The sequence below is a fragment of the Typopeltis vanoorti genome, chromosome 1 (assembly GCF_054136105.1).
Source record: "Typopeltis vanoorti isolate ZY-2024b chromosome 1, IOZ_Tvanoo_1.0, whole genome shotgun sequence".
Taxonomy (NCBI): Eukaryota; Metazoa; Arthropoda; class Arachnida; order Uropygi; family Thelyphonidae; genus Typopeltis; species Typopeltis vanoorti.
In genome coordinates, this window is record NC_143549.1 from 115,855,359 (window position 1) to 115,867,546 (window position 12,188).

Genomic DNA, 12,188 nt, shown 5'->3' on the forward strand with positions numbered 1-12,188 from the left:
AAATCGTATATATTAATTTGCCGTCCGCATTGACATAGCGCGAGATGAATTTCATTCCCTAATAAGAATTCCTCTGCCTTACTTACTGGAGTTCTTTTATCAGCAGAAATATTTGTTCTCTGTTGTTTACAATACGTTTTATTTTTTTATTTTTTGTGTTTTATATTGAACCCTTCAAGAAATATTATTCTTTTTGAGAAGCTATTTTATGTAATGATTTTAAGTTATTATTTATCTGGGTATTCAGTTGGATTTCCTATTTATCCCTCTTCTGATTTAATTTCCTTTTATTTTCTAGGAAGATGGACAAGTCGTGAGTGCAATGAACAATTGGCAGTTATATGCAAGAAACAGGTCTCGACCAATAATGCGGTGGATGACTTAAAACCAATTGGTTATTGTCCATCATCGTGGGAACCATTTGGTAAGCTTACTGTTAGTCAAACATAAATGAAGTCGTATCTTTATCTTTATAGACTAGTTAGTCAATTATTATTATTAATATTATTATTAAATGCGATGTGATCAGTTTAATAGTAATTCGACAAGTGTTTGTGCTCTTCCTTAAATCAAGTGTTTTATAGTGGCCTCTGTTATTCAAACTGGGATAGGTACGACTTGTGGTCCCTTAAGGATTAAACACAACTACCTGAGAGAAGCCCTCCATATCGCTTATAAGGAATGCCGGTAACCCACTGAGTTTTCTGATCTACATTGACTCTATACTTTATTAGCAACACTCCCCATTTGGCCAGGTGATTCTAATAAAATGGCCGCTGGGAATAATGTCCAATAATAGTAAGTGTGCATTATGGGTTTTGTAAGAGAAAATATAAACTAGAAATTTCGTAATTAACTGAAAAATTTTACCTTCTATTGGCTTAAATAAGAAATGCATCTGAAGGCACAACACGATGAGATTTAATGTCGGCTGGGAGTCGCCCGATTACACAAGAGGCCCAAGGTTTTCACCAGGTAACCTTGAAAAACCTTAAAAACTCAGCAGCAACCTCTCTACCTTAATGGGAAGCAAATCGAATTTGCAAAAGAAATGAAAAATACCTCTTGAACATAACCGGTAATACTGAGACAAAGAAGAGAGAAAAAGGTGAAATCTTACTAAGTAATAAGCATAGGTGTTATGTTTGAGAAATAAGAATAAAGAAAAGGAAGGAGTGCTAATTATAGTCAACACCAAACGCGAATGTAAACTCCTTTATTGGAAGCAAATTGATTAAAATGAAAAAAGAAATCCTTGCCCACCCATGGGACAAGTGTACTATAGGTTTAGTAATAGACTTTCGTGAGTGGTTACCACAGAAAAGAAGTATATATATATATATATATATATATATATATATATATATATATATATATATATATATATATATATATATATATATATATATATATATATATATATACTGAGAGGAGACCTCCACATAGCCTTTAAAGGAATGCGGAGAACCGACCAGGGCTTCTGACCTAATGTCCAATCCTCACCTTCTCGTGGTGCACCCTGTTGGGTATCTACTTTGATACTGAACGAACGAGGATGGGCTGGCAATTTGGGATTTAGCCGACCAAATTGTATTCTTATTGGTTAAACCAAAATAAAAAATGATGGTACAACATGACAAAATTTCATGCCGGCTGGGGCGTCGCCCGGTTAAACAAGGCCCCCGTTGTTTTCGCCAGGGAACCAGGGCGAACAGCGAAAAGTCAGCTACTGGAACAAATCTGAAAACAAACCCCAACTCAACATCACCAGAGTTAAAGATCGGTACTATCAACGTAAGAAGCTTGAATGGCAAAGAAATGGAGCTAGCTGAGGAATTAGATAAGTACCAGATCGACATAATAGGGGTGACTGAAACAAAAAAGACCAAAACTGGTGAGATCTTTCTGAGCAATAAATACAAAATGTTATATTCAGGCAATAACAATCAAGGAAAAGAAGGAGTAGCCATAGTATTCAACACAAAATACGAGGCTAATCTTCTTGAATGGCAGTCAGTCTCAAGTAGAGTAATGTGGGCAAATATGAGAATGGGGAACTGGACAATGAGATTTATTTGTGCCTATGGTCCCACAGAAGGTTCTACTAAGGTAGAAGTGGAGGAATTTTTTGAGGCTTTAGAAAAAGCAACTGACACAATGAAAAATGAAAAGTTGGTCCTTGTTGGGGATCTAAATAGTAGAGTAGGAAATGATTGTGAGACATACAAAAATATTTTGGGAAAATTTGGAGAAAAGAGCAAAGCTAATAATAATGGCAAATATCTGTTGGATTTCTGCTCAGGACATGGACTGGTTATTACTAACACCATGTTCCAACATAAAAATGTGCACAAATTCACATGGAGAGAAGAGGCTAGGAATAAGAAAAGTCTCATTGACTATGTTATTGTTGATAGTGATGTTTTCTCCCTGGTGCAGGACACCAGAGTGTACAGAGGATTTGAAATTGGAAGTGATCACTATTTAGTCTTGAGCAGGATAAAATTGAATTTCATATTGAAAAGAATAACATGTAAGAAAGTTTTAAAGCGAATAAAAGTTGAGCAGCTCTCAGATGTAAACTGTAGACTAAAATATAGAAATATTATTGAAAAGAAAATGAAAGAGTTTGAGAACAGGAATCAAACCTTGGAGATTCAGTGGCAAACTCTGAAGGAAACATTGATTGATTCTGCCAGAGAGGCATGTGGTGAGGTTGTGTGCAAAGATAAAAAAATCAGAACTCCCTGGTGGACACAGGAAGTTAAAGAGGCAGTGAAGGAAAAGAAGAAAGCATATCAAAAGTTCCTGGCAAATAAGTCAGCTTTTACTCTTACAGAATACAGAGACAAATGTAAGAAAGCTAAACAGTGTGTAAAACTAGCTAAACAAAAGTCATGGGAGGACTTTGGCAAGAATATAGAAAATAAATATCAAGAAGGTGGCAAAATATTCTGGAGGTTGTTGAAGAAGCTTAGGAATGGAGGAAAGAGTGCTGTAAAAGGAATTAGAGATGATAAAGGTGAAATGAAAACAGGAGAAAAAGATATCCTTGAAGTATGGAGTAATTACTTTGAAAAACTGCTAAATGAAACAAGCAGTGATGACAGCACAGTGATAAAAAACACTGACCAGGCATGCAGTCAGGAATACATATCCATACTTGAAGTAGAAAAAGCCATCAAAGGCTTGAAATGTGGAAAGGCAGCAGGAGTAGATGATATTCGACCAGAAATGTTGAAGTATGGTGGTATAAGAGTCTTACAGTGGCTGCACTGCATAGTTCAGAAAGCCTGGACAGAGGGACGAATTCCCGATGATTGGAGTAGAGCTCTCATAGTACCCATATATAAAAAGGGAAATAAAACTGAATGTGAGAATTACAGAGGTATTTCCCTACTGAGTGTTCCTGGCAAGATCTATGCAAGTATACTTGAGAAACGGTTGAGAAGAATTGTGGAAGAAAAGCTTGGTGAAGAACAAGCTGGATTCAGGCCAAATAGAGGCTGTCAGGATCAGATCTTCACTTTACGACAAATAGTCGAGAAAGCATGGGAATATAACAAAGATCTGTATTTAAGTTTTGTCGATTTGGAAAAGGCATATGACAAGGTGCCAAGAGAGAAGCTATTCAATACGCTGCAGTTATATGGTGTCAATGGGGCATTATATCAAGCAATACTTAGTCTTTATTTGAGTTGTGAGTCAGCAGTTAGAATTGAAGGAAGTACAGGAAGATGGTTTAATGTTAAATCTGGTGTGAGACAAGGATGTACATTATCCCCTCTGTTATTCATTATCTATATGGATCACATTATGAAGGAAAGTGGTATTAAACATGATATCAAAATTGGAGATGTTAATGTCAGCTCTTTGCTTTATGCGGATGATGTTATACTTGTAAATAAATCTGCTACAAGTCTGCAAGATTCTCTGACTAACTTGAATAGCTGTTGTAATAGATATGGTATGAAGGTCAGCAATAAAAAGACAAAGACAATGAAAATAGGCAGAATCATTGAAAATGTCAACTGTGTTGTGAATGGAGAACCTGTGGAACAAGTAAAACATTTCAGCTACTTAGGCACAATTTTTACTGAAGATGGTAAACTAAATATAGAAATAGACAACAGAATCAGCAAAGCTGGTATCGTGGGAAGTCAATTGAATAAATTCATATGGAATAAGAAAGAAATTAGTCGGAACACTAAATTAGCTGTATACAAGACTGTGTTCAAACCAATTTTAACTTATGGATCTGAGAGCTGGGTCAGAAGTAAAACACTTGACCAAAGACTAGAGACCGCAGATATGAGAGTCCTGAGAAAGATTAGAGGCGTGAACAGATGGCATCAATGGCAATATCATATTAAAAATGAGGATATTAGGAAAGAACTTGACATTGTCAGCATCCAGGAATGCGTTAGCAGAGCTAATCTCAGATGGTATGGTCACTTAAATAGAATGGGAGAGGAAAGATTAGCAAAACAAGTGTTCTCTGCCAGGTTGGCAGGAAAACGACCCAGAGGAAGACCAAGATATAGGTGGATTGATACGGTACAAAGTGCCTTAGACGATAGAAATATAAGATCTGATAATGTTGGAGTCTTGACAAGTAACAGACTGATTTGGAGGAAAATTGTAGATAGGAAGTTAGTAATGATGTAATTTTTTCATGTAGTACTGTCATATCCTGTACACCCCTTGAGGGTACATGGCAGGAATTTGATGATGATGATGATGATGATGATATATATATATATATATATACAAAAATATTCACCAATAAAAGAAAGAAAATTAAAAGATGGCAGCGAATAAAATGGGCCGTGATTAACGTCGATATCAGTAAGAGTATTACACCAATTACAGTCGAATAAAGAAAATAGAAAAATCACTCAGCAACATTCATCTGCAAACATTATTCAAAAGAATCAAGAAAATTACTAACAACTAAAATTCACAGTGCTAAAAAGACCCTACTTCTTTCTGAAATTCACAGAATAGAGGATTTTTTGAAGTAAGCGTAGCATACACTTGATGATCTATTGGTAATGCGAAAAGGAAATCTTCACAAAGGGTTTTATCACCAAAACAGGCTGATCAATTGACCAACTCGAAGGAATGCACAGAATTATACAGCTATACAAACAAAATCTTACAACCCAAAAGATATATTTTCCTGCTTGTAGCAACACAACACTATTAAGTCAAATACAACAACAAACCGGACATTTTTTCTGTATATATATATCCAAAGTGGAACTGTAAGATGCCCTCTCCAAACTAGAGCTGACGTTCAGTCCAAGAATTCACAAAATCAAACGCACACAGCTTTTAACACGTTTTGAAAACTAACTACGGTACTTCTGAAACGTATGCACAAGAGTAATTAGCCCTGATATTATTCCCAAATAAATAAAACAAGCGATGATTATATCTCTTCAGAATCAAGGGAAAATAACATTTCATTCAGAATTACAGATCAATTGATAACTTACCAGTCTTCTCTAAACGTTTTGAAAGTAATAAACACAACACTGTAAACGCCGCACACAAGTTTAAGATCATCCTAAAAGTAGTTTAGTTTCCTTAAAACCAAAAGCATCCCCATGTAATTAGTGAAAATTAAAAACACCTATTTAGACAACGTTTTACAGTATTCCAATCTTTAGGAGATCCTCCTATTATTAAACGTTAACAATACAAATCTGCTAGTTTTATATGCTAGAAAACTCCTCATGTATTTAAAAATTCTATTAGTAATCCATCAATTTTAAATTTGCTTGAATATTTTAATTCACCACCTTTGACTGTTTATTCTTGTTAGTTTTCAGTACTATTTTCTCTATTGTTGTTATTTATTACTTTTCCTTTACTTATATATAATTCTTAATAGAATCTTGCAGTAATGGCTAACATATATCTTCTGTCTGTAATCAGTATTCAATTTTCATCTTTTAAACTTGTCATGTAAAGACTACCTTATTATCAAGATCTTTCTTGTTTTCTTTAAAATGTTATTTCACTTGCTCTTATTATCAGATTTCTATTGAAATCAGAGGATATCTTATATCTTCTATTATCTTTTTCTTAATTCTTTTGCAAAGCTCAGTATATTCCGTGTTTCTTACAACATATGCATCTTCATTCATGTTTCTTTTTTTTTTTCCTATTATGATTTTAGTTTCTTATTTTTTAAGTTTTTTTTTTGCTCTTTTTGAATTCCCATATAAATTTTCAGCTTTTATTATTATTATAATTTTTGTTAGGATACTGGTGATGAAATTTTGAATATTTAAAATTTAGTTAATTTTAATGTTTTAATGTACACATGTGTGTGTGTGTGTACACACACACATGTGTACATTAAAACTTTAAAATTTTAAAATTATATATATATATATAAATGCACAGAAACAAAACAAAAAATGTTGTTTTGAACAATCTGTCATAGGAAATAAGTGTTTCAAGATAATGGGGAGCAACGAAGAAAGACAAACTTGGAGACCATGGTATTCTGCTTCCAGCACGTGCAAAGCCATGAACAGCACACTGGCATCAGTTCACAGTGTTCAAGAGCAAAGTAAGTAAAAGTAACTAGTATTTTTAAATGATTTTTCTCTCTCTCTCTCTCTCTCTCTCTCTCTCTCTCTCTCTCTCTCTCTCTCTCTCTCTCTCTATGGTGTGTGTGTGTGTGTGTGTGTGTGTGTGCGCGCGTGCGGAAAGCACAGCCGAGCAGCTGTTTCCACCAGCGAGTGCTAACTAAAAAAAATATTCGGAATACCTAAAATGCAGACAAACCGAATTTCTTCAAGTAAATTCAAGCCTTCAAAATAAGAAAATTGCTTTTATTCAAGTCGATAAAATTTATCTAACATTGATCATCTGGTGGGATTAAATCCTGACTTGTTGTGTAGATTCAGGAAACAGTTACCTTTACCGACTGGGCTAGTGAACTGCAGCTGATGAGTGCAATGACAATATGGTGCTGCTGCTGCTTTTCCAAAGAATTAATGTATAGAAACGACACGGAGCAACATTGCATTGAGCCCTTGACGACTGTCCCTATGGCAAATCCTCAGTGGAGCGCAAGCACTAAGAACTAGGTAACGATATTGATAAAAATTTTCTGTGTTCGTCTTAAAAAAAGGTTTAATTTCATTTCATGCATATATTTTGCTTCTTAATATTCTCCTAGAGCTTTAGATCAACTACCGTAAAAATTTCTTACTTTCCCCGTTTACTTTTACCAGATGATTATTACTTCAATATTGCTAGTATATTCCCACTAATTGTAATAACACTTTTTGAATGTTTTGATAGGCCTCGATAATTTCATCTTTTATATTTAAACTGTGAAAACTCTAAAAATGAAATCATCTTACCTATTCTAATACAATAGTCTACTGTTACTGTCTAGAATTTCTCACCAGTCTGATGAATGAATCTCGCACGGATTTGTGGATTGGTCTCATTAACAAGGGAAACGACGGTGCATACCTCTGGGACGATAAATCTTCACTTAATTATGTATACTGGGGCCCTAAAGATCGCTCAGATCGCCCGATGTTCCAGGTAAGAAAATAAAGTGTCTTCAGGAAAGCACTTTTAACCTGATTTTTTTTTTCACTTTTAAAGTGCATAACATATTACAGATATCGTTGTCGACTATTTTCAATGCTATATATATATATTTATTTATTTATAAAAATATTGAATGACTAAAACCGAGAGAAATGAAAACAAAGTTTATTAATACTAGCACTCAAACTAGTTTCAGCTTGTATTAGCCTTCTTGAGATGCACATTAAAAAAAAGATATAACTAGTAAAAAATACATGGAGGAAATAACTGTAAACAACACGGAAAGTTAGTGTATATATATTTCAACGTTGAAACCTGCGCATTCAAAATCTCCCTCGTTAGCTTCATTGTTGGGCGTATGCATGCGTACAGCATCTCGTGAACGCCAGTATTTGACAACAGCACAGTGACAACCTGAAAGGCTGTAACTCAGGTTGTTGTTGAGATGTAGTGGGGGGGGGGGGGAGAATGATTTCCTTTGATTCTATTATCTTCCTTTCTAATTCGTCATGGCAACGGAAAATGTTATTAAACTTCTCTCATAGGACTGTATGGCTAGGGTTTTCTTCATTAGAATTGGCCGAGAATAGGACATGACTAGACAAAGCACTGGCTCGCGTTAACTTGTAAGTGGCGTCTCTCTTGTGCTCCTCAATGCCTAACTCGATTGACTTCTCTGTTTGGTCAAAATAAGGTATGGCACAGTTGCACCGGATCTGGTAAACACCAGGATGTTTAAGATTATGATGTCTAAGTTTCAGATGGCTCGCTAGGGACCTGATTTTTGGACGAGGAGTAAATAAAGTTCTTATGTTGTATATGCTAAGAAGCTTGGCTAATTTCCGTGAGACAGAGCTTATGTATGGTATAGAAATATTACCTTTTACACTATTGGTCTGTTCTTTATGGCGACCGGGAGGATTTGTTAGGAATTTATCATTAGTTTTTTTGAGAATACCAATTTAGTTGAAAAGTAGACCTGAGAAAATTGAGTTCTCCATTAAGTTCTATCTCGTCATCAAGAAGAGAACGAGCACGATGTCCTAGAGTAGTAATGATTCCAAACTTTTGAGGAGGATAATGATGGGATTGACCGTGGAGATATCTGTTGGTGTGAGTAGGTTTTCTGTAAATCGAGATTTTAAGTTTTTCTGAGGAACGGGTCAGTTTGAAGTCCAAAAAGGAAGAGAACCATTAGCTTTAAACTCAGCCGTAAATTTTATGTTTGGGTGTTGATTATTTAGATGCTCAAAGAAGTTCAGGAGAGGCTCTCGGCCATGAACATCTAAATAGTCAACACCCAAACATAAAATTTACGACTGAGTTTGAAGCTAATCGAGTTACGTATTGAGGAGCACAAGAGAGACGTCACTTACAAGTGAACGCGAGCCAGTGCTTTGTCTAGTCATGTTCTATTCTCGACCAATTCTAATGAAGAAAACCCTAGCCATACAGTCCTATGAGACAAGTCTAATAATATTTTCCGTTGTCATGACGAATTAGAAAGGAGGATAATAGAATCAAAGGAAATCATTCTCAACGTTCTACATCTCAACAACAACCTGAGTTACAGCCTTTCAGACCGTCACTGTGCTGCGGTCAAATATTGGCGTTCACGAGATGCTATACGCATGCATACGCCCAACAATGAAGCCAACGAGGGAACAGTTTTGAATGTGCAGTCTTCAACGTTTCAACGTTGAAATATATATATATATATATATATACATTAACTTTCCGTGTTGTTTACAATTATTTCCTCCATGTGTTTTTTTACTAGTTATATCTTTTTTTTAATGTGCACCTGACGAAGGCTGATACAAGCTGAAACTAGTTGTGTCGTACTAATAAACTTTGTTTGCATTTCTCTCGGGACTAGTTATTCAATCTTTTTATAAAAATGTACAAAAACCGACTAAATCAATTTTCATATATATATATATATATATATATATATATATATATATATATATATATATATATATATATATATATATATATATATATACATACATACTTTTGATTGTCGCATTTTTTAGAAGAATTAATTCAAGGGCTATTAACACTGTTTTAGCGATTTTGTTAGAAATATATATTATTAAAAAATTAAGTATTACTTCTGATCATAAAAGTTCTCCTACAGAAATATGAAAAAAATAAATCTAAAAAATAAGACAATACAATATTCATAGAAAAACATACTTTTACATCCAACTTTAAAATATCCAGTTCGATCTTTAAGAGAAGCGATGTGCATACCTTCCCATGCTTATCAAAAATGACGTTATTTACGCAAACATCCAGTTGTTGTTATCTGATCTATTGAAGACATTCTAGATATGACCGTAGGCCTGTAGAACTGCTTTGGCAATCTGTTGAACTTTGATGGAGTAGAGCTTTTCTATACGATTATTGTCAATTTTCTGTAGAGTAGAGGCAATTGCTGGACAAGAATAGATGTGGGTAGATTTTAGTTTGAATCGTAAACAGTTCTTGAATATTTCATAGCTTCTAGTACCGTCCGGTCTTTAAATTTTCATGCGTTTAAACTGTTACTTCCACATTGTGGCTATTTCTCTAATTTCATTAATTTTGTTGATTTCATGCTTGATCTTGATAGTTTGTTTTAATAATCTTATTTTTGTGACAGAATTATCATCAGTTAGTGGTATTTTTGAGGAATGTTCTTGCTTCTTTGGCTAGTATGTCTGCTCCTTCATTGCCTTCAATATTTACATGGGCTGATATCCAGTGCAGTGTACTGTTCTCATTTTTCAAATTTAAAGTATAAGTTGTTCGTGAATTTCCAGTGTGAGTTTTTCCACTTTTTAATGCTTCAAGTGCAGAATTTGATCACTGTACATGGTTATTCCTTTTGTAATGTTTATTACTGGATTAGAGAGATAGAACATTAGACCTGCTTGAATGACTGTTAATTCACAAGTGAGGAGTGAAACTATTTTGCCAGCTGCGGTTTGGATTTGCGTTTTCTCGCCTCCAAGTTGAGTTAGAAAAGCCCCTGCTCCTCCTAAGTTGAATGCATTATCAGATGATCCATCACTGTAGGCAATGATATAGTTTAGATTAATGGAATCATTAATTATTTATAATTGTTTAATTAATTATGATAATTAATTATATAATATATAATATATATCACACATTATTATTATTATTATTATTATTATTATTATTATTATTATTTAAATTAAGGGGATATTAAATCCCACATTATTTCAAAGCCGAATAAGCAACTCAAAGATCGGAATCAAAGAGTTTCATGCCGAATATAGTATAGTAAACTATAAAAATTTCTGCGGATTGTAGCGTAAGCTAAAGCACATAGTACATAGTACAACACATTATGGAAAATACTAAAATAGTGATAAGAACTTTACCCACCTTTGCAACGAGTTGCCTTGTGTTGTACTATGTACTATTTGCTTTAGCAGAACAGCCAAACCTGTCCCGTGAACACACACGAATGACAATCATTCATGAATACATCCCAGCCATATGACGGTCCTGAGCACCGATAAAACTATGCGTGTGTGTGTGTGTGGGGGGGGGGGGGCAATGGTGAAATATCCTGTAAAAATCTCACCAGGAGTATTTTTGGGCATTGCCTACAATGTCATCTACGGTCGGAAACTACTGAAAGGGAAACTCAGATCAGATCGGTAATTTTTGATCTATTTCTATTTGACCAAAAAATCTTCTTCATGATCTGTGTAGGGAAACCACTCGTTTGAGGGTATTTCTTCTACTGGCGGCTCTCTCCACATGTGCTCTTAAGAGATGCACTTTAATTTGAGATATTTTCTTTTTAGATTAGCTGTCAAGACCAGATTTCTCTTTTGGTCTTGTACTTTTTATCTTTCTGGCATGAAAAATCACACCTTTATCGTTCTTAACATTGCAACAATTGAGTACTTTTTCCCATCTTGAATGATACTTCTCATTTACACAACCTGCATTATTGCGAAATCCGAAAGTTGCTCAATCTTAGAAAACTTTGTTACATTTGAGCTGTTGCCTTGCAAACCTAACTATAGTTCTCAGATATATGAAGAGCCAAAGGCTTCAATTCGGCGACATATGACATGTTTAAGTTAAGGGATATTACATCCCATATCGTTTCTTAGCCGAATGAGAAACTCAAAGAGTTTCATGCCGAATATAGTAGAAACTATATAAAGTTCGGCGATTCCAAGCGTAAGCAAATACCTGGATACTGTAGCAACTGACCCTAAAGGTAGTGCAAGCTGAGGCAACTCATGTCTAAGGTGGAGCAAGCTCCGATCAGTATTCTTGATATTTACCCATAATGTGAACTTAGCTCCTAGGAGCTGTATTTCTGTTCTACATTATGAGAGAAGGTCACTACCCAGACCGGTTTCAACCTTTATTGAGGTCTCATCAGTGAGTAGGTAGACCTAGTTAATATCAAGTTTGTAGTTCGCTACAAACTTGATAGTAGGTAGGTAGACCTCAATAAAGGTTGAAACCGGTCTGGGTAGTGACCTTCTCTATGCAAATAACGAAAAAATGAAGAATCAGTTTTTCTTCTGCCCACTTTTCGAAGATCGTAGAATTCATTT

General features: G+C 34.8%; 1 protein-coding gene across 4 annotated transcripts in view; it reads left to right on the forward strand.

Annotated features, from left to right (window-relative positions):
- Positions 1–12,188, forward strand: part of LOC150110338 (macrophage mannose receptor 1-like) — an 80,885-nt gene that overhangs the window by 6,900 nt on the left and 61,797 nt on the right. For all 4 annotated transcript variants that reach the window (XM_090398985.1, XM_090398969.1, XM_090398978.1 and 1 more), the window contains exons 4-6: positions 299–424; positions 6,458–6,586; positions 7,424–7,578. In XM_090398985.1, coding sequence (XP_090255111.1) covers positions 299–424; positions 6,458–6,586; positions 7,424–7,578 — 410 coding nt within the window. The remainder of the gene's footprint in view (positions 1–298; positions 425–6,457; positions 6,587–7,423; positions 7,579–12,188) is intronic.